General features: G+C 44.7%; 1 protein-coding gene across 1 annotated transcript; it reads right to left on the bottom strand.

The window, feature by feature from the left end:
• Nucleotides 1-120: 120 nt before the first annotated feature.
• On the bottom strand, nucleotides 121-24,916 carry LOC144179316 (mitochondrial glutathione transporter SLC25A40-like). Its single transcript, XM_077707611.1, has 9 exons — nucleotides 24,655-24,916; nucleotides 21,193-21,398; nucleotides 19,271-19,338; nucleotides 16,042-16,169; nucleotides 14,983-15,057; nucleotides 14,361-14,459; nucleotides 11,451-11,548; nucleotides 4,843-4,924; nucleotides 121-495 (listed from the first exon to the last, which is right to left on the bottom strand). The coding sequence occupies exons 1-9, from the start codon at nucleotides 24,731-24,733 to the stop codon at nucleotides 290-292; spliced, it is 1,041 nt and encodes a 346-aa protein (XP_077563737.1). The 5' UTR covers nucleotides 24,734-24,916; the 3' UTR covers nucleotides 121-289.
• Nucleotides 24,917-26,636: the final 1,720 nt, after the last annotated feature.

Genomic DNA, 26,636 nt, shown 5'->3' with positions numbered 1-26,636 from the left:
GGTATGTACCTTAGGTACCCTTACTCTGGCTGTCACTGACAAGCACAGAGGCAGTACACCAAAAACTTCTTAATTCAAGCACCGCCCCCCCACCCCGAGTGTATAAGAAGGCTCCACAGGTGAAACCGGCTGCTCTGCTTTTATTCACCGCACAGCAGTAGCTCCTCGTGTGCAAGCGTGTGCCTTGGCAACGTCTTTGAGTGTGCCACGTGACGCTCGCTTGCACGACACTCGGTATGTACAATCCACCTTGCTCCGGGAAGGCCAGCACAGATGCCCGTGAGGACAACTAGGCGGTGGCGGCGTTGCGAGCGGCGTTGCGGGCGGCGTTCTTCTGGCGGAAGAACTTCTTGCCAAACTCGTAGGTGCTGATCATGATGGCGCAGGCGGGGGCCACCTTGGAGATGCGCGGCACGATGCCCGCAAACAGGCTGCGCACGCCCTGGCTCTGGTACAGCTCCCGCATCACCGTCAGGGTGCTGCTGCGCTTCTTGTCTGCACACAGGAGGCAGGGAAGTCACGGTTAATCCCACTGCCAAAGGAACTGGTAGATACAAAAATTAAAGCCGTTCCACCCAGTATGAAAGCTGTCGGAAGTGCAGAGCAATGACTCGCCACAATGGGCTGCAGCGCTGTTATCCGCTCACTGCTACCACCACCCAACGCATTTCAAATTTCCCGCCTTTGCAGTGCTCGCGCATCCCCTGCATGAAAGACCACCAACGGGAGTTTTGTTCTTTTTGTGCTTGCTTTTCATGTTGCACAAGCGAGCGCTGCACTGCCACTTTTTTTTCGCTTACTGTCGTAAAAAACAACTCAACCACCGTTCCTAACTAAATGAATGCGGGCGCTGGCAGTTAATAGCATATCTTTTGCCTCAAATGTACCTGCAGTTTTCACTGCGCTAAACAACAGGTAGATGTATAACAAGCGCCAGCTGTTCACGAGTTTCAAATGCTTATGACCATATAATCCGCTTAGCTTTCGAAGCCTCTGGGTTACGCCGCAACGACAGCCAATATGACAGAACGCCATGTGGCTCTACTTGGGTCCAGCAAGCGAGCTATGATGACAAGGTGAGCCCCTAAAGTGCTCTGCACTTAAAATTAGAACACACTCTCCTCCCAATCCTGTTCTCAGAGTTCCACGGTGCATTCCAATGGATGTCATACCACAGTGTCTCATGTGGATCATGATGCCACTTTCATCACACATCGTTCTACACTACTGTCTGAACAGCCCTTACTGCAAGGTTTTTAAACCACGACTCAAAGGAACCCTAGACGCCACTAACAAGCTGCCAAGAAACCCCGCAACACTTGGCCTATCTTGCAGGACTGTGTGTGACTGTTCATCAGGCGATACACCAATTTGACTCCAACAGTTCCTTTCGCACCTAGTGTGCTTTCTTGGAATGTGTGTAAGTTGTAGGGGTAGGAGAACTTTTTTCTGCAGACAACATTGTTAGGTAAAAATCATTCTTGCTTAGAGCAAGCCCCTCACATGCTACTGGATCGGATCCACCTAAGTTTTGCATAAAGATTTTTTTTTTCCTATGCTTAAATGTCACGGTCAGAAAGATGCATTGATGCACATGGACTGCTGAGGTCAACAATGTGGTGTCCACTGCACTGCACACAGTTTGTGGAAGGAACTATACGAACCCACTTTGAAAGCCCCTCGCCGACTGCCCTCCATGAGTAGCGAGTATGAAGTGCCAGCGAAAAGTCATGGGTACAACAGATAATTCTCATCACCAGGTAGGGCACAAAAGGTCATTCTCAAAGCCATTTTTCACCCAGCGCTTAGCAAATCAGAAACATAAGTGCACAGCCAACGCACAGGAAAGCTACCAAGCCTTCCAGATAGGAGGAAGCCTCTGCATCATCTCCTTGACATTCCTGTTTTCTTAAAAATTATTCCCATGTGTCACATTTACTGAAACGGCACTGTAAATCTCTGTGATTACGAGGAACTTAGAGGGGCCGGTTCATCCGACTGTAATGGCGCGGTGCTAAAGTGAAGCTTTGCTTTCATCCAGAAGGCTTTTCTCGGTTGCTTCAAAGCTGGTTTGGCAGAGAGCTGAGCTCATTTGCCCGTAGGCTATGAGCAGCCAGCTTTACATAGCAAGCAACCTTTACCTGCGCTAAACCATTTTGCCCTTTGAAGTAGCATGGGCCCTTGAGGATGCCTAAATTAAATTCCAGTTGATTGATTGCAGGGTTTAACGCACCGACGCAACGCAGGCAATGAGGCGCGCCGTAGTGGAGGGCTCCGGATTACTTTTGACCACCCGGGGATCTATAACGTGCACCAAAATCTCGTACACACGGGCGTTTTCGCTTTTCACCTCCATCAGAAAAGCGGCCGCCGCGGCCGGGAATAGAACCCTCGACCTCGTGCTCAGCAGCGCAATGCCTTAGCCACTGAGCCACCACGGCGGGTGAAGTTAAATTCTAGTAAAAACAAAACATTTTTGTAAACCCATGATAATACTAGGAAACGTATGCTATCAGGAGATGTTGAGTGTGCATGCACCCACTGTAATAAAGCATCTAGCAGTTTCGGTTTACCATATTATTCGAATGTAAGCCAATAGTTTTTTTGAAATACTGACATATCAAACTCCAGGGTCGGCTTGGATTCGAGGATTTTGAAACATGCGCCAATTTCCAAATGAAATTCAGGGAAGTGGCGCGCAGCTAGCGCCACCCAAAGTATTGTAGCCATTACTAGACGAGCCAGTAGGCACTTACGGGCTGATGCCGCCATTTTGAACTGTGCAGATAGTGGCCTGCGTGCAGTGTGGTGTTTGGTGGTTTGGTTTTGACAGCGCAATGGCACCAAACAAGCGGTGCCATTATAGTGCCACTTTTAAAAGAAAAGTTGTTTTAGCTGCAGAGTTGTCGTCGAACGTTCAAGCCGGGTGGGACTTCAGCATGGATGAAAAAACTGTTCGTCGTTGGAGGACGCAACGGGAGAGGATATTTGCGTGCGTTGCAACGAGGATGGCATTCACCGGACCATGAGAAGGCCATCACCGCGAAATGGAGATGGCATTGGCTGACTTCGTTCGGACGCAGCAAGCAGCTGCCCTTCCAGTAACGACGGAAGTGCTCCAGGCAAAAGCAAGGGAGCTTTCAAGGGAACAAGGCTTATCGCGGGCACACTTCAAAGCCAGTTGAAGCTGGCTACAGAAATTCATGAAGCGCTTCGGCTTTAGCCTCCGTCGTCGAACCTCAATCGCCCAGAAGTTGCCCGGTGATTTTGAAGAGAAACTGATTGAGTTCCAGCACCGCATCTTCATGTTCAATAAACGTGTTTTCTTTTTGTGAACGCTTACCTCGCCTTTTTGTTCGGCCTACATTCGAGGTAAGCTTTTTTTTTTTTTTTTCGTGGCTTCAGATTTTCGAGGGTTGGCTTAGAATCGGGGCCGGCCTAGATTCGAATAAATACGGTATTATTCATTAGGAATAGTGGGTTATTCAAGAAACACAAGGAAGTTATAGAAAAAAAGTATCATTCAGCAAAATATTATGCACTATAGTTAGTTGCAAATGTAGTCAGGTGTAAACACGTGAAACAAATTAACTCTTTTGTTACGGCGGAAAAACGGCCGATTTTGAGTGCTTCCACAAAACTATTTTTTCCTCTTGAGCTAGTGGACACATTTAGCATTGCTATGCATGTAATTGTAGCTTACAGATTGCTCTTACAAACACATACCAGCAGTTTTGTGAAAGGTACAATTACTTACAGTTTATTAGTCAAATAATCAGAAAAAACTGCACAAAAAAGTATACACGCAACGTATATAGGCGATTGTAATGAGCCTAAAAATTATTTTAGGAATTCTAAGATATACAGATTGTTCCTACATTTCTTGGCTATGATTCAATATATATATCAACGCTGTACACCAAGTTTTGTATTTTTGTGGGCCCATCAACCTAGCGGAACTGACGGCTGTGCAACTCCTAGCCACTCGAGTGTAAGTCGGTCATGCATCCAAGCACACTTTCTTGTGTTCCGACACAAAATCCTTTTCACTTTAGTGGTAAAAAACTAGAAAAAAAATTCAGCGCTCTTGAAAAGTGTCGCGCATCACTCCGTAGCGGTAATCAGAGTGCCAGGCTATCATGAAGGTGATAACGCGATATGACGCGGCGCATTTGGCAAAATATCCCTACCGTACGTTATCCCGACCCTACACATCAATGTCTAAAGCCGCAGTCGTCAGAAAGGAAGCCCGTTTTGTTTATACATACAGCCCAAATACAGCGGACGCCGTTTTCACACAACTTGCCACTACCGCGGGTTCAAATTTCACTATTGGCGCGGTCTCTGCACGCGAAATATCAACAAAACAATAAAATCGAAAAATGAGTTGTCAATAAATACACCAGATGGCGTTAGTTGTCCACCAGGCGCCGTTTTTAGGTTTCGCGGGACGTTTGAAATCATCGGACACCGGCGTCCGATGGCCTATGGCGCCTTACTGAAAGAGTTAAAATCACATTAAGCAGCGCAACACTGTCAATGAGGTGCAAAAAGAATTTTGATAACGAACATATTATATACACTGCTGTAACTGGGTATCTAGAACTCGAAAAAAATGAAATGAATCGACATGAAATTAAATGGTGCACGACTGTTCAGTTCTAGTGCTACCATTTTCAGGGGTCGCTAAGCTGCAAAGAAATGCCCCCTCGTCATCTGGCTGTTTTCGCGTCGTTTTGCCCAGTGGCGCCAAAGTGTGGTAGCGCAACTGAACGCACCCGTGGGCCAAGACATCACTTCCTGCACCCTGCAAAAATTCAGAACGTAACGCCAGCCCCTCACCTTGCAGTATTTCCATTTCACCGAGCTCTATTTGCATGTGCGTCTTGACGACGTCAAAAGGCAGGGTGACCACAGCAGCAACCTGCACGCAAAAGTGCAAAGGAGTTCTCTCACGAAAGGCGGCACAGAAGCCACAGCAAAAACAACAGACAGTACAAGTAAACCGCAGGAATAAGTGGCTTCAAATAGAGAAAAATTTACAGGATCGAGTTTACCTTAAATTATAGTTCAGTGAGCAGCTCTGCTGAAACAGTTGCAGGAACACGCAGACGACACACGCCAGAATGGCCAGTCTGTGCTGCCTTTACATTACGTCAGCTTGCTTACGCCATGCAAGCAGAGCCACAGCTGGGTCACAACGCCTCCCATCGGTTTCCCTTTCACATCCAATTACACCCCGAGTTCTCGTTGTCAAGAGTTTGTCCCCATGCTAGCACATCGAGCACATCGAGAAGGTGTTGAAGGCCACCCAAGCGCCGCGACGCGCGAGAAGTCATCATCATCGCCCACAACACCATCAGGAGAAGTGCACTTGCAGGGGCACTTGTGGCACAGCGTTCGATATATTGAATGTAACGGTGGACAAGAGTTCGATACAAAAGTGCGTACAAAAGTGCTATACTTTTGCATAGGATTTCCAAGGGGATGTTTGGACTGTTCGATGTATGCAATAATTCGATACATCTGGGTTCCATATATCTGATCGACTGTAGTGCATGATGACAGCACTGAAACATTTGCACGAATTCTCCTAGCAGCTTTGAGCACACCCCTGGGGGCATTTACAAGGACTTCCTGCGGGTCTTAGCAGGATTTCCTGCATGTTCAAGCAGTCAAGACAAGCAATCCCCAACTCATCACATTTTTAAACAAGAGTGCCTCCGGAACAGAGTCCACTGACAAAAACGTGGAAACACACTCACTAAGTAGGCCCCGTTATAGCGATCCCCCCTTTCAGAGAGCCGCACTTTCCAAAAATGTACATCTGATACAGTGTGCACTACAGTCTTAAGGGGCACCAAGTCGAAAGTACCGTATTTTCCGGTGTATAAGTTGCGGTTTTTTTCTGAAATTTTCGTTGGTGCATCTTATCCACCGGTGGGAATTATGTATGGAATAAATTTGGTACGCGGCGGCTGTGCGTGGCCCGCGATTGAAAAGGTGTGCTGCGTGATGTCAGCGCACATTAAGAGACAGCTCTATGGTCTAAATGAATGAAACATTTGTTAGCGAGTAGGAGAAAGAAGGCTTTGATGGTTTTACCTAAGTGCCGTAAGTACATACCATCTGTGTGTATCAATAAACCATTTTTGAGAAATTAGTTCTGTCTAGACTTCGGACGGTAGACGCACGTGTCTAGCACTACTTATTAAGGGAAGCGTTCAGAGATGGCGGCCGCCGCAAGCGTGTACTTTCGCCGCACTTTTCAACGAACTTATCCTCTATGAGCGTACCTGATTAACAAGTGCGTTTTGTGCACCGGTGCTGCGACTTATGTACATTTTTTTGGGGGAAAAAACTGCCGTTTTGAGGGGGGTGCGACTTATTTATTTATTTATTTATTTATTTGAAATACTGCCAGTCTCTTCTTGAGACCAAGGCAGGCGGGCATACAAGGGTGTATTCATATACATACAAAAGTACTTAGTCGGTAGGCAGTACAACAGTAATAAGAACAAAATGTCAAAACAAGAACAAGGGTTAAGTAACTTTGGTGTAAGCGTCATATTTTAGATTTCCCATATTTATAAAGGATACAAAGGAAGTGAAACGTGTAGAAGGGTTGAGCAATGCATAATACAAGCATAATAATTTGAGGTTCCTCAGTTTATAAAGGATGCCAACAAGGAAAGTGCACTCAAATAAGCCAAAAAAAGCAACTCGTGTAAAGAAAAGAGATTGGTATACAGACTAACCATACGTTGCGCAAACCATAACGAACAATACCGCGCCGAGCGGAACCGTAAAAAAATCTCAAAACCATGAGTAATATACTAATCAAGTAAAAACACTGCGGGAAGTTTGCGCATGCGGGTATTTAGTATTTACTACAAAGCAAGAAAACAAAAGATAACGAACATTGTGAGGCAAGTCATACATATTGTATTCCAAGAAAATACATTACAGATAAGTTAGTACAGTCAAAATCCGCAGTGACTGAACATGATGCTGTACGTTATGTAGGCGCAAGTTTAGCGGTGCTCGCCGTAAGTGTACAGAATCCATAACATCCGAGTCCACACTTCATAAAAATTAGGGTTGCATGTTTTACTTTATTGTTAATTGGTAATGTTAGCAATTCTCGACAAAAAATCAGTAAGTGAATCCGTGTTAGTAACCGATGGGTCCAAGCGATTCCATTCTCGGATAGCAAGCGGGAAGAAAGAATATTTGAAGGCGTCATTATTGCAAGGATATTCAGTCAAAGTGTGCGCGTGTTTTTGCCTTGTTTGCCGGGATTCTGAAGGGTGGATGAACTTGTATGCGTCGATTTTATAATGATTGTGACTGGACCGGAAAATACGGTAGTAAAAAAAAGGTACTTCCAGGCCTGCAGCAACATTCCCGCAGCTTAGAAACGCTAGTTTAGGTTTCACACACCAAAGTCACAGCCAAGTTTTGAGACTAAGAATTAATATGGAAGCACATCAGCCTTTCCTCAAGTATGCACCGAGATATCATACATATGGTGTCTGCATTTTGCCTCCCCCAAAGGTCACCACTGCATCCAGGCATTCGAACCCCCGACCTCACACAGCCAATATCCCTGAGCAACCACAGCGGGTCTTTGAGATGTGCACGCAGTTGTTATGAGTCTGCATTTCACTAGCGAAAAAAGGACGAGGACAAGGAAGAAGCATCCAGGACTAGCGAGCGTCCTGTGTGCTTCTTTGTCCTCATCCTTTTTCTGCTAGGGAAACGCAGTCGTCAGTAAATAACAAACTAGCCCAACTTTCTGCTTTAGTTGTTACGAGGTTGGAACAGTTAATTTGGCAACACTTTCCCCGACCGTGCCAGCTGAACAACTCTGGGTCGCTGACACACCAAGAGATTGCGTCGGCCTTCTTGCTGCCCCTAATCAGCCGGATGCAAACACAACAAGGGAAGCAACAAACGCAGCAATGGGCTACGGCAAGTGCTGCTTATCTTGAAGACTCCTATGTAAGCACAGCACAGACACGCACACACACACACAAGCGGCTGTGTTGCTAGGTACGGAGGATGATTTGAATGCAATCACAGCCCCCACAGTACTACTCCACAGTAGAGCTCTGCTAAAGACAGAAAATTAGGGGTGTGCGAATATTCGAAACTTCGAATATTCGATTCGAATTCTTTGGTATTCGATTCGATTCGAACGACACTTTTATTGTTCGAAATATTCGAACCACCCAAAACTAAAAAAAAAAAAAAAAATCAGAGCGTGTCTGTATCGGTGTTTATTTACAGTGGACTCTCGATGATACGATTCTGGGGGTGCGAATTTCGGGATGATACGAATTTCCGAAAAGTCCTGTCGAAATTGCATCGTTTGCAATGGGAAAAATTTCGGCTGTTACGAACGAACCTGCGCGGCCCGGCGGAAGATACAAACGAGCCGGCGAGGCACCCGACTGCCGAACGAGCAAGTGACGGCTCTCGCTCCCCTGTTTGTCACTCTTTCTCCAGAAACGGCCGGGCTGTTGTTTTCTGCTCGCGAAAACGCTCTGCGCACGCCCAACGCGCTGACACCGCCGCGAAACCACCCCCACGCTGCGCGCGGCGCGGCCGGCGGAGTCAACATGGCGTCGGCTCCAGCCGCGAAGTGGCGCGGGTGCTCGAGCGACCGCTTCTAACCGCTCTTTAAAATGCGGCTCAAGGGAGACACGAAGTTGCTTGTGCGGTAAAGGAGCTGATAATGCATGCGAAAACGGTACTATAAAACATCATCCGTGCCGCTAGTGAAAGCGCCCATAAAATATTTGCCGGGCTGCTAAGCCTAACCATCACCGGCGGAGCCAAGCCGGCTGTTTCGATCTCATCGCAAGTAGTCAGGCTCCTCCATTCTGCCGTGCGCGTCGTGCGTCATTTTCTGACCGAGGTAGGCGCTACCGCGGGCGCGAAATCGTCGATGTGGGCGTGAAAATACAGTGCTCGCAGAGCCGAGGCGAGCGAATCGCGTGCAAAAACGCACCATGCGGTTCACGCTTGGCTGTTGCGGCGTGTAGCGAGCTTGGGCACATCGAGTGAGGAGACGAGCGCGAAGCTTTACGTGCTCCAGAAAGGACTGTTTTGCGACACGGGGGTTAAAAAAAAACAACAGAAAAAATCACGAATTTCTTCACGCGAAAGTAGGAAAAGAAATAAACGAAAACTTTTTTCAGCGCTAAATTTTTTAGTCTGTGTTGGTTCATACGAATTTCGGATGATACGAGTATTTTTCGCAGTCCCGCGAAATTAGTATCATCAAGATTTTGCTGTATCAGCTTGCGGCAATGTGCACGGGCTCGGGCACGCCAGCTACTAGTGTCTCAAGTGAGCGGCTGTTTTCGGTATCTGGTAAAGTGGTGACGAGAAGGAGGTTGTCACTGCTCCCCGAACATACCGAGCGGTTAACCTTTCTCCATGTTAACATTTAAGTGAGTGCAGACCTTAACCTGTTGAGTGCAATGGTATTGTGTAATTCCCAATTTTACTTTGTGTGATTTGTTGTGCAATAAAGTTGCAGTTTTTGTGTCTCTAGATGGTGAAAACATTAATTTTACAAAAAACAATAAGTATTCGTATTCGAAAAATATTCGAAAAATATTCGATTCGATTCGAACTTTGTTTTTATTATTCGAATTCGCTTCGAAATTTAAAAATTGATATTCGCACACCCCTACAGAAAATCCATACAATGTCGCTATTTCTATTCTTCCAAACGGCGAAAAACTACCTCGCATACGGAGTTCTACTGGTTAACTTGAATAAACTGGGATTCTTCAATGTGCGCAGAAATTTGATACGCCTAGGCCTTTTTTTTTTTTATTGCTCCCCGCACAAAACAAAAATTAACAGCCACTGTGGAAGAAAAGAAACTGAACGCTCGGCTGAACAGGCACTGCTTGTCATTTGTGGAACTAAGGATTTATCAATGGCAGCCATTTGAGGAAAGTTTGGCAACTTCACACCCTGCTTGCTGGTTTCTGCGCAGCTGCATGACCTTACCAACACCAGTGCCACTGAACACTGCAACCCCGAGACTACCGTATTTTCCGGTGTATAAGTTGCGGTTTTTTTCTCTGAAATTTTCATTGGTGCGTCTTATAGACCAGTGCGACTTATGTATGGAATAAATCCGGTTCGTGGCGTGGTCCACGCTCAAAAAGGTGCCTGTTTACTACGTGATGTCAGCGCACGTTAAGAGACACAGCTCTATGGTCTAAATGGATCTGAAGCCCACCGCTCCAGTGTTTCTCATAGCCCATATGTCGCTTCGGAACATTAAACCAAACAATTTGCAGCTTTTTCTTGTCAAAAACATAATGACAACGGCCTGTGACTCAGTTCAGAGTAAATTCAAAGTAACATCAAATTGGGTTGTAAAAACAAAATGCAGCTTATAAATTATTACAGACAGTTTACTCTGAAGGAAGTAAATGTGCTGCCAATTTTTAAAATGACAACTTGCTGATAACAAGTTTCAATTTTCGGGCCGCTTCCGTTTGCGTCACTTTCGTCCTCCATGACACCTTTATTGCGCTGATCGTTGCGGCGTGCTTCACATGTGTAGCATCCGTCGTGTCCTAGTTCTCACTAACCATGACACCGCCTGCGAGGCGAAAAAGTTACGATGCAGTTGCATTTGAACAAGAACTAGAAACCGGGCTGCGGGAAGGCAGTTCGAGGTTGGTGAGAAAATTATACGGGACTGGCGCAAAGCCACCAACATGCTACAGACTATGAAATCGACAAAGGAGGCCAACCACGGCAAGAAAGCACGAAGCACGCTGGCCGGAGCTCGAGGATCGTCTGCCCACGTAGGTGCTCGAGCAACAAGCCGAGCAACAAGCCACGAGCTGTCTACAGTGCAGCTCAGTCTCAATGCGAAGACACTTGTAACAGAGATGAAGACTTTTGGATTGGAGGAAGACAGTTGTAGATGGGTTCATAAAGGCCGCATTGATCCCGTTCGTGAGTGGTGACGATGTTGGCGAAGAAGAAATTAGTGAATCGGAGGATGACAGCGATGCACCGGCGGAACTCCCACTTGAAGTTGCTGAATTATTTGTTAGTGATTCGGTGGAAGAAGGCTTCCATGGTCTTGTCTAAACGCCATCGGTAAGTACGTGCCCTTTGTGTGTATCAATAAATCATGAGTTTACCTAAATAACAAGTGTGTCTTTACACCGGTGTGTCTTATACACCGGCGCGACTTATATACGTTTTTTTTTTTTTCGGAAAAACTGTCCTTTTGAGGGGGGTGCAACTTATACAAAGGTGCGACTTATAGACCGGAAAATACGGTACATGCCATGAAGCCACATCTACACTCTCGCTGCTTTTTAAAATCATCAGTGTCCACAGTGTTCCACCTTTCTTCCCACAATAATATAACGCGAAAAGGACATGACAAAAGCACTCACCGTCCCTGCAGTAGCACCAGCCACAAAGCTGAACAGGAAAGTGGGCTGCTTCTGGTTGTAGTGAAGCTTCAGGGCCTCATAGCTTGTCCAGTAGAAACCTGAAGTGGGACATAAGCAGTTTGGCTAATTATCTCAACGCAACTAAGACGCTTGGCGTGCTGTAGTGGAGGCCGGTGGCCTCACTAAATTCTGAGGCAGATTTATGACCCAAGGACAAGCATTAGGCGCAGTACGTACTGACAGTTCTGTTCTTTTGTTGCAGTTTGAGATATGACCACCATGACTTGAATTACATTAGCGAACATGTGTGCAGCGAGCAACATGCAACATAGCTGCATAACACAAGTTGGCTCGTAAAACGAAAAGACATTAGGTACATAAACAGATTCATAAATATGATATAGTTATATAGATAGCTTGACAGAATATATATGAACGTGTGCTGTCCTTGTCACGAGTTTCTAAGCAAGTTAATAGACCATGGAGACGTCTTTTGAATTTCTCATGGCCTTGCCTCTTACAAGTGTACACTCGATGCCGAATATATCGAACCCAGATATATCGAATTATTTCATATATCGGGCAGTCGGAACATCCCCTTGGAAATTCTAGGCAAAAGAAAATATTTTACATATCAAATTATTGATATACCTAACTATTTTGCGATCCTCGTTGTTCAATATATCCGGGATCAACTGTACCTCTCAAGTGAGGCGGAAATGTTCTATGACACAAAGCTGGCAAAACTGCCTTTTTACTGTCGTAAAATAATTTAACTGCACTTGAACTTCAGGCTTTTGCTCTGAATGCTTTATGAACCAGCAACCTTTGGTGCAAGAAAATGCTTTACAAATACTGTACCAAGGTAGGAAGATAGATATACGTAGAACTTCAACACTATGTAGCAAAGGGTACTTCCTTGCAGCCATGCCACTGTTATAGACATCCTGCCATCCTAAAGCGGAGTTTACGTCCCTGTATATTACGAATCAGTGCTGAATTCATTCGATCAAGTGTGCACCACAGATCTGCACTAGGCTTTTAAAAATGTATCCTGTAGCACAAGTCAGAATATTGTCTTAGCAACACAGGCTTCCATTGGGTACCGATCACTGAAGACAGATAGTGAGCCACATCAGGGGGTCAAAACACCATTCAGCCAGCCTGCAATTTTCGCTCACCGCTAACACAGCTTCACCAGAGCATGTGAGCTTAGCTTAGAACTTACATTCTAAGTTCTTAGTTTAGAACTGGGCAAAGATATGCTCACACCTCTTCTTTCATGCCAATGCAGCAATGTTTGTTACAAAAGATCTATTCTTTTTGCTGTGGTTAGTGACTCGATACTAATTCTACACGCTTGATGCAAGCAGCAATCTTTTTCTTTTTTTAGAGCCTTAGTAAAGATTTAAGTGACTTCCTATGCTTGCGAGTACACTAATTTATTCTAGCAGATAAAGTACCATCAAGAAGCTGGATATCAGGCCAGACAGCTAGTCTGTGTTAAGTTAGGGCCAGGTAGAGTGTGTACCGACTGTCATCTACTTGTCACCAATTATTTCTACCTGTCAACTCCAACTTACTCACTCCTCCTTTTTCGAAATAGGGCTGCACACATTTGCACATAACAAACAGACACTGACATAAATGGCACAAAAATTGTTTTCCTGCATCTTTCAAAGTACTAGCTCTAAGGACACAAATGCTTAAATGGCACAGACTACAAATTTACGACGCATTGAGTCTGCACAATGTCTTTCACGTTGAAACATGCATACCTGCCAACCTACAACCTAGGGGCCTCGAAAATCAAGAGAATGGACCGCAGGGGGGGGGGGGGGGGGGGCAGATGGCGGGGGGGGGGGGGGCAATTTTTTTTTCTTGCAGCATGTGGCCGTCTAGCCGACGACATCAGCATTGATTTCAACGCCACAATAATGCTGCAAATCAGGCAAATTCAAAATGACATTTATCTAAAACTGGGAGGAGCAGGGTACAGTGGGAACATCCCAGCTAGCTCACCTACTGATAATTTTGCAGCAACTTCACTGTGGCAGACTTTACTTTCTTTAGAAACTTGTCAGAGTATGACTGCTCATTGCACGTCCCAGACAAAAATCTGGTGAGGAGCCTCTCGGAATGCACAACACTGTCTTCATTGCTGTTGACAAAGAAATTGTCCACTTTCCCCTGCTTCTCAGCAGCGTGGTGCTTGGTCATTGCCAAATGCAGTTTTGTATCGCCTTCGTCCGCATGCATCCCGTTCATGTCACATGCACAAGTCGTGCAAAATCCCAAGTGCTTGCCTTTCCATAGATGGCAGAAAATAAAGAAATTCTGTAGTATAAAATTTTAACAAAAACTTCAAATACCTCTTCGGCAATGCCATGTTGCCAACAGAGCCTACATGTTCCCATAACCCAAGAAAAAGGCCTACACGTTCACTGAACTCAAATGGCTTGGATAAGACTTCCGGTATCTTTGGCTGGCTACCTAACTCATGTCGGCAATTACGTTGCGGCGGTGCTTCTTGCCACGCGTTTTTCTTTCGCATCGCAGTCGGGGTACTATTTCGGAAGATTTACAACCGTTCCCAAACAATTTGAAGAATAGGTAAAAAAAATCGGCAGTTTCCCAGACAAATTGGGATAGTTTGCAGGCATGAACATGCATGAAAACACCGGAACCCGAGATGTCGTGACACAATTCCACAGGACAAACAAAAAAAAGGTACATGCGGAAATGGGTTAAGTGACCGAATTGCATCACTGCTCTCATCCTCTGACATGCGTTTCCAGCGATGACACCGTACATCAGAAGCAAAAAATCTGTGCCACAACAAACTGCCTTAAAAAAAAAAAAAAAAAAGAACAATGATAAAGTTGCCACTTCCATGTGCTACCAACTTACAAGAAAAGGGGACGTCCCTCAAAAGCGTCGGCCCAAGGCCCCTGTACAGCGAGAGCACACCCTTGGTCCGCACAAGGCTCTTCACCGCTTGTCCAATCTCTGCAACGTCGTGACAGGGAGATGAGTTGAAAAGTGAAGCGAAGCAAACTGAATATTCAAAGGTAAGTACGCGTCACTGTTTTAATAATGAAAAAAGAATAATAATACAGCTAGACATGAATTTAGGTAAATAAGTCAGCCCATTTCAATATATCTCATGAACAGGAGGGAATGCACTCCTCTTCCTGATTCCTCCGGCATTGTGAAACATTGCAAAAGCATCTGCGCTGTAATCTTGAAAAATCCCCTACACTGAATTAGGTTCACACGCAATACATTCCTCTGAAATGGCCGTTAGAAGGGTAATCGTAAATCACAAAACTCCTTAGCTCATCATGCTGGGCTGATCACACAACTCTGTTTTACTAATTGTGCATATTCACAGTTATTTGAGAAAACCTCCCACAGGTATTATGCTTTCCTCCCATGCATTGACTACATTTTTTTTTTTTTTTTTTTTTTCAGAGAAGGCTTTAGTTTTGAGTGAGAGAAGAAGCCAGCACAACAAGAGGAGCCAACAAACCCAGGTAGCTGAGCTTCTGGGACTGCATCTTGGTCCGAACCATCTCCAATGGGCTGATCACACTTGCCGAGAACACTGCAAAGGAAAAGGGACCAACAGCAGGAGCTTTTGAGAACAAAACAAACAGCACACATCACAAGAGCATTATCACTAGGACCACAGTAGCCCCCTGGTACAGTCTAGCCTCGTTACAACGAAGTAGCATTGGGGCAGTAAATTAGTTCGTTATATTCGATATTCATTGTAAGCGTAGAGTTAAAAATTGGCTCTAACAAATCGGCAATCTGGCTCGCGCAAAAATCCTAGATAAAAAAACGCATTACTTTAAACTTCACACTTCAGTGAATGAGGTAATCCTTACCTGTCTCCTTGTGGCATTTCAAACTAAAGGGACCAGCACATGAGAACGAGAAATTACAACAGAACAAAGTTCGTTCGGCAAAGCAGGCCTGCGTTCTTATTTACTTGAAGAAGGATGTGGCCTTCGCCCGGTCGGTGGCTTTTCATAGTCCGCGCGGAATGAAGTTTTTCACAGTCTCCACGCAATGAAGGGCCTTTTCTATTTCTGCAGTTTTTCAAGATACTAAAAAATGGTTGTGTTGTGTCAATTTTTTTAAATTTTGCTTTCAATATGCTAGCTTTCGAGTTTTGAGCCTCGCGGGAACCAAATATTTCTTCGTTATAGCCGATATTGCGTGGCTCTCGAGGTTTCGGTTTTGTTATAAAAAGAATAAGTGGCACTTAAAGGAAGTGTGACCAAACAAACTTCGTATTTAGTTTGCTATATCCGATAATTTGCAATATCAGTGTTCGTTATAACGAGGTCCGACTGTAGAACAAAAAAGATAACACAAGACTGTGAACACCTTCAGATGTGCATAAGGGAAGATGCAAGCACTGCCTGTCATGGTTACACACTTTCATTTCTATCGCAACACTCTCATGCAGACAACAGGTGCGCAATATAACAACAGCGCGAACGTTCTTTGCCCGAGGGGGGGTGGGGGCAGTGTGGGGAATGCTGCTGGCTCTGCTAGAAATGCTGTGACAGAAACTCACCCCGAGCAAGGCCTCCCGAGAGGGTGCCAGCCCAGACTGTGTTGTGTCCAGGCATGTGCTTACACAAGAACTCACGGAACTGGTCGTAGGCGGTGAAGTAGATCACAGTGGCAGGCACTGCCATTACTCTGGGACAGGAAAGGGGACGGCCTTTTTAGCGACTGAACTTCACTTGGCGCATCCACAGAACAGAAAACACTGGCACCCATGAGGTTTAAAAAGCACAATGTCATATTACAAAAGTTTTAAAAGAATGATCTACTCAACAATTGCATCGCAACGCGTAGACGCCTGAAACCCACCTTAATGTTACCTTTAACTGGACAAATGGGAAAACGAAAACAAGCATTAAATGCAAACAGACAACTTGCCGCAACACCTCTGAGGTATTAAACAATGCGTAAAAACACTTTTACGATTTTTTTTTCTTTTCTTGTAGCTCTCTACAGCCTCTTTCACGGTGTACAGTCTCTGCATAAAACCTATCTAAGCATGCATATTTGTCACTTTCACTCCGAAAAAAGATTTAGAGGTAGTGAACAAGTACAGAATCAGAATGTAAATGCTTTTAAGCAAATGTTGAGGTCTGCAAAACTCGATTCAAAGTAGGTTGGTGAAGAACGTGTAGGGCATTGTTCTTTCAACTTAACATGCAAAACAATGTACAACATTTGCTCCATTTGCTACAGGCCGCGCGCTCATTTGCTAGGGCGTACTTTGCAATGTTGGTTAACTGAACCTCACTGGTCACATTAGCAAAAAAGGTAACACATTAGCTCAAGTACTGCAGTTGGCAAACAAAACTGACATTAAGTGCTTCGTTCTCCGAATAGTGCCTAATGATACTACGATAGCCTTGGCATGAAAATACAGACAGCCATTCTGTAAGCGTAAATTACGGCATATTAATTAACTCTTTCCTTACTGCACCTATTCCAACCAATCACTGGAGATGAATGATTTCAATCCTAAATTTTCTTGCACTGGATCCTTCCGTGAGACAAGTAGAGACATTCAGTGGTTGTCTAAGGAAATGCTCTTCAGTTTCATTTTTGTTTGCTAGGCGAAACTGATTTTTATTACACGAATTTCTAGATAATTAAACATTAAAGAGGTTAAATGGAAAATATCCATCACTGAACACCACCTCAAAAAAAAAAATTACACCACAGTTTTGTAGTCAAGGTATCAATAATAAATCACAAGACAACATTCAATCATCAAATTTTGGTTCTGAATATGATGATGGGCCAAATCGGCTGTAAACATTTGACAGATTTCCACCAGTAACGTTAATTTTGGCTTAAGGGCAGTTCTATGAATAGTGTGAACATTAATGAAGGTGCACTGATAGTTCCGAATACCAGTGCAGTTTAAACACGTTTTTTCAAACGAATTCTGATCCCTGAAATTCATCCCTAGAGTTTATTGTGTTTGTGAACTCGCGCTGAATAAAATGAAACTGACCACCTAACCAAATGTATAAGGTGAGAAAAACTGCAGAAAAAATGTGAAAATGAAAAAAATAGCTATAGTGGTTTGAATACCGGCGAGTGCTAAATAATCAATGACATCGGGGCAGAGCAGGCCATGATGGAGACTCAAAAAGAAATTGTGAACATCATTGCTAACGCAGTGCATGTGTCCAAAGACAATGGTATGGAAGCTGCCAATTTTGCAATGTAATATGCCGGATCCTAGCTATTGCAAGTTACAAAAAGAGGGCAACGGCTTTGGTTATGAATCGAACGAAAGTACAAATAACAGCTTTTGGCTGGAAAATAAATTTCTACATTTCACTAGATGCGCTCGCATGTCATATTGATTTAACAAATTTCCTGATTTACCATGGCGTCGTCGTCACCCACTATTGCTTATCACATAAAGCTTGCTCCTGCAACTTATCTGCACTTGATTTCTGAGGTGAGAGTTCTAGCTGCTGGTTGGTAGATAAGGCTGAATCAGTTCCGGCTACGGCTATGCACTAAGTTGGCCTCTTATACCAGCAGTTCTTTGTGGACAAGCCAATCGCAATGACAGCACCCTCATCAATGACACCAATCATGTTAAACATGCATGTGTTCATTACAGCAAACTCTATTGCCCCCAGTACCAAGACGCCATGTGTTTAAATGAACATGCTTGTACCACAGCTTATGCAGGGTCACTTTCATCTTTGTAAACATTTCCCGTTTCCGCAATCAGTTTCAGCATTCCCGGCGCATTTCTGAACCTACTATTCTTTTATAATGTCTGAGGACTCCCGCTACAACAAAATGACATGTCACATTTCGGATAAATTGACACTTAGCGAAAATAAACTCGGGTAAACAGAGAATGACTGACAAAAACCGATCACCAAAAAACATTCACTGAGTTCTACATAAACTAAGCGCCAGAAACACGGAACCCAAATCGTATCCAATCCAAATGGTAAACGTTGCAGTAAGCTTGAAACCCTTCGGTTATGTTTCATGGAAAACTTGTGGCACTGGAAAACATGTGAAGCAGTTTTGTGCTCACTAAACCATTTTTGCCATGCGGCAGCTCCCCACACTCTACACCTCCTGCCTTTAAATTGAGAGAACTGTGTTTTTAATAAGAAAGTTTTAAAATTTAGCACAGCAATTGGCTGCCAAGTTTTATCTTCAACCCTCAGTATTTTCTTTGTTTTGTTCTCGCTTGGCAGCTTTCTCAGAAAAGACCATAAAAAATGCAGACTGAAACCTAAGATATAAGAGAGGCACTATGAAGGCTCCCCCCCCCCCCCCCCCTTTTTTTTTGCATCTGAAAAACTATTCTACGCAGATTTGAAACATGCCTCAACAAAACAAACATTGCAGATTTCGTTATAGTCATTTTCAACAATTCTTCAGAAAAATTTCGATTCAAGGAAGCTTTTTCCTAAAAATTTTAACAGAGATATAGTTGAAATAAGTGTTCAATCATTTACATTTTGCATGCCACAATAGAGATAAAACTAGCTTGCAGCAACCAAAAGAACGAGCTTTTTTAGTCAATTTCCCGCGGTAAGAAAAGAGTTAAATGCTTCAACCTGTTTACTCCTTTAAAATAAGCATGCTGAACACATGAGTGCTTGAAAACAGTTGTTTGTGTATCATTCGCGTTAACACAGTTCTCCAAGCACGCATATAATACTCATATGCAACTACTTTTATTCCACTCATATTATGCTCTAATAAAGAACCCGCGACAACTAATAACTCACAAGGTTGGTGGCAAGCCACTCCATAGAGAGGTGATGCCCTCGTTTCTTGCTATCTTTATGAATGCATCCTGCAAGTTAGGGACACATTGGCAACAGCTCCCTGCACCTTGCGTACACTGTTTACCCTTGAGAACCAAACATAGCTACGCCGCCTTGGATCTGCAAGAGAACTGTCAGCACAGAACACAGTAGACTCCTGTTAATCCCACGTTAAGTTCAATGCAGAGCACCTGTGACGGCGCGCTCATTTTATCCCAGACCCAACCTAACAAAAGCATGTAAGGTACACCAATTACTCGGCCACAACTGCCTTCTGTAGGCATGTAAGCGATAAAAATAATAATAACAATAAAGAAATTTCGACTTGCTTCAGAGAGTTATTAATCTATCACCTGTAATGCCGCCAAGTTTAAATATCCTTGTACGGTTGTTATGCTGTACTCGTGGCACCAACACGAAAACTTGTTTACCGAAATGTGCAACCAGTGTGCATTAATTTGGTTTTTGTACCGTTCCTCGTTCCCATGAAAATCTGACCAATCGCTTCCCACTTATTTTGCTTGTAGAGATGTCATGCTTGGCCAGTTTTGCTTAACAAGAGTCTACTGCATTTCAAGGAGCGCCAAAATAAACAAACAAACAAAATTAAAATCAAACGCCTTGAGGAGACACCAACATTTCTTTGGAAAGAACTGGGTACCTTACTAAGTTTCTATTGTGTAAGTGACTGCAAACTAGATCACAGCAGCACAAAGTTCAGCTTTAACAGTGAATAAATTCCGCAAAATGCAAATTGGGTTACCTGCGACATGAACAATCTCAGATTAAAAAAAAGAGGGTGAAGAAACGTTAAAACTAGCATCTGCTTTTCAGGTACATATAGAAAGAGAATGCGAGTTAAATTTATGAAGCTTCAATGGATATGGTGTCATTAACTTCCACCCAAGACCTCCCGGAATACTGAACTTTGAGGAAATGTGCGTTACCGTTAAAGAGAACAGTAGCACATGAAAAACCCACACGAAGGCAAGCTCTTCTGAAAATAAGCCACATCTAACCACACTGCTTCCCTACACATACACGCAACACTGCACTTGGAACAAGACTCAAGAGGGAGGGAGAGAGGGAGGGAGGGAGGGACAGAGACGGACACAGCAAAAGTTGTTCGCCAGCGCTGCGTCCGTGTTTCTCTAGCAGTCTGTTTCCTGTTTCAAGTGCACTCTACCGCACAAATGTCAAAATAACGACTAGCACACCAGTCTACGCTCAGGCAGTGGTCAAAATTTCTCTACAAACATCATTACACTGCACCAACACAATAATTCACACAGGTGCTTCTATGGGTGCACTTCCGAAAATGTCACAACCAAAACTTCTCAGCGATACGTAATCCCAAAATAGTCTCAGCAAAAGCTGAGTAAACACAAACAGTGGCACTATATGACATCTTCCTTCCATACCTCTAGGCTATTTGCTTCATCTGTCTTAAGGTTAACAATTCAAAACGGCTGGCTGTTCTCACTGTGGTCACAATACCGAGCATTTCTTTATGTCTACAAGTGCGGGATCACCCCCTACTCATTTCACTCGTGCATAGAAGAGCACGAGGAGTCTTACAAATTCCACTCCTTATTTTACTCCTCCTTCGTTTACACTCCTCTTGTGGCCCATACTAATGAGGGAGACCAACAGGAGATTTAGACGAAATGCTAAACGGCCCTGAACACAGAAGTTGATCAAACTGACCAACTCACCTCTGTTACGGAACGCACTAAGTGTTATAAACCGTCAGCCAGTTAGTGCATAAAAGGCAACTAACAAAGCAGATAAAAAGCAACACTAATCTCCAAAAAGGCTGTCGCATCTTTGTAGTGTAGCTTAGCTAGGTGAGGAAGATACGAGAGCGAACAAGCGGAACTCACAAATGTCCCATTGAAATGCCCCGGCCTCTTGTACCACTGGCTGGGTGACATCACTGAGCCGTTGGGCCCGCTGGGGCCATTTCCGTTGCCATTGAGGCAGAAACACATGTGCTCCATGAGGCCATTGCAGTACAGGAAGCACTTGTTCTTGACCAGCCGTTTCTGCTGGGCTTGCAGCCGGATCTTGACAACGTCCAAGGGTGTCACTGTTTTGCACCAAGGAAAGTGCAAAACAAGAGGAAAAGAAGACGATCAGTTTTCAGAGGCGCAACAGTGACAGGAGTGCTGTTAAAATGATTGATGCGCCTCCCACACTCAGAACAAACTGAACGGGCCCACACGCTGCAAACGGTGACGTCAAGAGGACAACGCAAGAAGTTTCCCAGCAGGAGATGGATTGCAGTGCGATTCCTGCACCCAAACTCTGCGCTTACTGGTTACCAAACGATTGCTTGGAGCACACTGGCAGTATTCTCAGTGAAGAGTCCATCAAAATTACTCAGGCATGCATTTTTGACTACAGTACTATGTTGGGCTAGTTGGTGGGAAGTGAACGTGCTGGTAAACAGCTTGACGACAGGACAGCGAGAAAGACAAACACGAGCGCTGCCCCCTTCTCACTTTTGCCCACTTCGTATGTCCAGTAAGAAGGCAGGTGCAAAAAATAGTTGAGATATGGGGGTACTGAGCCAAAGAAAAGCAAGGACACCTAAATGCGAGCAAAGGGTTCTAAGAGCCCATCCCAGCCCATCTGAATAAGAGCTAGAAGGCACCTGAAGTTCTAGATTTTAACACAAGGCCGTATTTTTATAAGGCGTACTCTCCAATTATACAACCGGCGCTTGCCATGCAAACCAAAAGTATGTCAGCCAGTATGACATGGTCCACTCTTCCAGGAATCCACAGCTGAAATGTGCCAGAACATTGGCAGTGAGTGCCAGGTATGCATCGTGGCAGGCGTTGTCTGCTGCCTATCAATGCACCACTGCTGTGTCCGCAAAGATGCTCATGTAGGTATCTTGTACTTATCGAAAATAAGCTGGGGAGTTTTTATGCCCCAGTGAATTGTTATTACCCAAATACGGGTTGAGGTCTTGATATCGTCTTGCTACGCAATCCCTTCTCTTTGCCAGTCTTGGCGATGCATTAAATGGTTTCGGTTACCTCGATAATTTGATGCAAGATAAATTCCGCATTCATACCTGAAAAGTCTATATGAAAGTTTATAAGTTCATACCTATATGGTGTTCATAAATGGCAACACAAACTTATACGCTCATCCGCACAGGAATGTTTTGTGACAGCGGGTCCTTTGATTTTAGCCGAGAACTAAGTTGACACTATCAGCAAGACAACATTAGCGATGTGATATTTCTCAAGTGAAACTGATGTAATATCCTGTTCGTAGATCTTGCGCACACAACAAATACACATTGTCTTTTTTAGGAGTTCCCCCATACAAGAGACAAGGGCCAAATTTTCCCTTTAAATGCACGTTCTGATTTGGTTATGGGGTTCAACGTACTACAGCTACACATGGACTATGAGGTACACCATAGTAGGAGGACTCTGGATTAATTTTGACCACCTGGGTACCTTTAACATGCGCTGAAATATCAACACATGGCGTTATTGCTTTTCGCCTCCACCAGAAAAGTGGCCGGAAATCAAACCCGCGCCCTTGGGCTCAGCAGTACAACGCCTTAGCCATCGCGGAGGGTATAATGGACATTGTGGCACCTACATTATACTGAACCCACAAATATCACAGCAGAACATCAGTTTGTCCAAGATTACAAAAATTGTTTCAGTGTTCGTATTCACGGATAGCTTTATGATGTATTTATACACGTATATTTCATCATCCCAATCCCAACTATCAACATTTTGTTTTGAGTATCCCTGCTAAGCGGTGTGGCTGCACTTGCCATAAAATTTTTATTGCGCGAGGCTTTTGTGCGATACGCCATTAGCACATGATTACAAGCACTGGTATTGTACCCTCCCTTTACTCTTACCACTTGCACAATGTCATTATTTGATCATGCAAACATCCCCAATATGCAATGTCAATTTCGCCTTTACGGCTTTTCTGGCCTACATGAAATGGCTGATGGAGTAGAACATGCACCAGATTACTATAAACAGAGCTTTGAAAAACCGGCAACACAGAGCAAAGATAGCGCCTGCAGCAAGCGTCATGAGCATGTGACCAGAAAATACAACACAAGAGCTCCAGTGTTTGCTTCGAACAAGTGCCCACTTGCATTCCCAGATGGTCCGAAATCCAGCGCAAAATGGTGAGGCAGACGCAGGCGGTGTGCATTATGTGCTATATGCGGAAATCACTGATTACGCAAGAAGCTTCAGTTCTGCTTTAGCACTGAGGATGGGTGCAAATACACATGCTCCCGTTTACAATTGACCAGCCACCCTGTGCAACGTAAACACTGCACCAAATCGCGCCATTAGGGCATAAAAGGCCGGTTTCCCCCCAAACAAAACATTCCTGGACAACTTTCCATACTTTTTTTTTCACAGAGCCGAATGAACGATTGGACTTGTGTGGAGGGCGTTAGAGATAGTGATGTGTAGCGACTTTCAGGCGGTTGCTCTAGGAGTTGCACTAAGACAGCCTTTTGGGCAACAAAAGACGAAAACTTGTTTTTCCGCTGGAGAGCAGCGCGCCACGGTAAGAGCCTTTGTTGGTGCAGTCCTGCGTCCTTGAGTTTATATCGTGGCGCAGTGCCAGACAGAGATGCCCGCGATGCCAGATGGCACCGCAAGCATTCGCAGCTCGTTCGCCTCTTTTCCGTACACCGAAACATGTCCAAAGAGCAGCGCAAACAACGCACCGCCAACCACAGGGAAGCGTCTTATCTCGTCGACTCCTCGCAGCCATATCGCAAGCACGCGCGCTTCAGTTCACAGAGCAGCAACCGCAAGGACAGACAGTGTCCGCAGCTCGTGTCGTGGGTGGGTAAACGACCGGGAAAACACGGTAGCTTCCATTAGAAGTGCACCCGAACTCAACGCAGGGTCAGCGAACCAAACGCAACCTAGTACGTCCACCAAGACGACACGGACGATCAAAACCACCAAACGACGCGGGAAGCCGTGTGAAAAAATCACCGCCACAAGCTAACTGGTTAAACACTGACAAGTTCGTAACTGGCTAAACACAGACAAGTTCGTTCCCTATAAAAACTAACCTCAGCTTACGCGCTCAGCAAAGGTATGGCGGAACACTTGACGCGTGTAAATATTGCCACGAGTCCTGCTGCAAGCAAATGAATGGCCGATCGCTCTCAACGGATCTTCAGTGCGACATTGCCGTTGCGTTCGCCTCACCAGGGCGATCTGCCTGCACGCGTCACGCTGCCTAATTTGTATCACTGCTAAGCCAGATTTCCATATTCATTCACTTACAAGACAAACAAGCCGTGGCATTGAGATACGCACCAAAAAACGATGTTGTGAGGGCCCCGGTGCAAGAGCAGATCATGCGCTGCGAAGCGGTGATGTTGTCGGCGCTGCTCATCGCTGCTTTCTTGGGTGTGAGGGTCAAGCAAATGGGTGTGACACGTCCCGATGCACAACGACCGAGCAGCTCATAACGAAAAAGTACTTGGTGTAGAATAAAAGCGACACACCGCCTTCCCGGAGCAACACGAGCAGCACATGTTTTTCGCTAAATGGCATCTGAACAGAAGGTGGCGCCTGCGTCGACACGCCGGTGCCCAGGGTTGCTTGCCGTAATCTCCGGTGTTCGCTAACTTGCGGGTAATTTTTTTCTCCCGCGCGTGGCTGCGAGGAGTTTCGTTTTTCTCTTCCTCTTGAAGCCGGGTTAAGTTCCCTGAACAAGTGGGCTACTAACAGTTTTGATTGATTGATTGATTGATTGATTGATTGATTGATTGATTGATTGATTGATTGATTGATTGATTGATTGATTGATTGATTGATTGATTGATTACTGTATCCCCTTTGCAACGGGGTAATGACGCCTCATCTTTCCAAAGAAACTAATATATCTATGAGGACAGCCTCAAAATACCTTTTTCTTTTGCAGGTGAGCTGTCCTAGGCAATATTCCCCGCTCTACCTTTCGTCCACCAGCATTCTAATCTTATTTTAGTCACCTCTGCAGCCTTGAAGTTAACTCCATCAACCCTAGGGCTTCTGGAAGCCGAATATTTCCCTCATGTAGATTTCGACAGATACACTCACGTTCCAATGCCATGTGCCTCATAGTTTCTGTTTCTTTTCGGCAGACCACGCATACCTTGTCATTTTGTGTATACTCCCCCCCCCCCCCCCCCAAAGCTCTTATTTCTCGAGCACCTGCTCTAGGCTCAAAAAGCAGAGCACTGCCCTTGGAATTATCGCAGAAATTTCTCTGCCCTGTATACATCTCTGACGACGTTTTAGCTTCCATTTCTTTTGAGGGTAATCGGCGCTTGTTATGAACACTGAGACGGACACGGGAAAAAACGTAGACTTTCACGAAAAGACGGCGCCGTCTTTTCGTGAAAGTCTACGTTTTTTCCCGTGTCCGTCTCAGTGTTCATAACAAGCGCAACTTACCCTCAAAAGAATGCTATACCAACTAGCCCGACATTGCAAGCTTTACTGAATTCCATTTCTTCTCTCCATTTATTTGTTTCTATCTGCCTTGATTCTTTTTTGGTTACCTTGGCTATCTTTGATTCTGTACTGGTCTGTCCGTATTTCATCGCTATCCTAGTCTTGCTTAGCCGCAACGTGTCCGCGCTTCTCATGTATAGCTACCTAAAAACTTTAGCTGTCCACCTACGTTGATCTATCGCTCTCAACCTCTCCTCAAAAGATAGTTTACTATGAGCTTCTCGAACTTCAAACCACGCCCAGCCCATATCTCCCGGTGAGAGATGTTTGAGTGGCGCCCCCTGGCTTCTGACGTCATCTCTGGGACTCGCGCCGCTGTCGTCTGCTACGCTCCGCTTTAGAGGGGCAGCAGTGCGTGTGCTAGAAATCGCCAATTTCGATGCTTTGGTGCATTAAAAAGCGTATTTCCAGTAATTCAGTTATTTTTTTAGCTTCTGACACCTCTGAATAATTTCAATCTGTATCCCGCACAGGTTTGCAAAACATCAGGCGAGGGAGAGAGGACAACTTTTCTTAAGAGCATCGGTCAGAAGATCGTGTGAAACTCGTCTTTACTAGTTTATTTGCGAGGCTCAGTGCTCAGAGCTTTTCAATAAATGTTCAAAATGCGTAGGCTTCCCTAAAGTATTCTTGAGATGCTCTTATAATATATTTAGAATCAACAGTCTGTAATACTACGCACCAAGTAACGGGCCCCTACGCGCACATCGCATAGCAGGAAAAGACAACGACTGTCTTCTATTTCTTTCGTGTTTGTTGGCTTGTATCAGATTAATGTTTTAGGTGCGAATCCGCCG

Source organism: Haemaphysalis longicornis, unplaced genomic scaffold, assembly GCF_048455015.1.
Source record: "Haemaphysalis longicornis isolate Haplotype H1 unplaced genomic scaffold, Haemaphysalis longicornis Haplotype H1 scaffold_4, whole genome shotgun sequence".
NCBI classification, from domain to species: Eukaryota; Metazoa; Arthropoda; class Arachnida; order Ixodida; family Ixodidae; genus Haemaphysalis; species Haemaphysalis longicornis.
The sequence above is the reverse complement of the archived record's forward strand: the minus strand, read 5'-3'. Positions and strand labels throughout refer to the sequence as shown.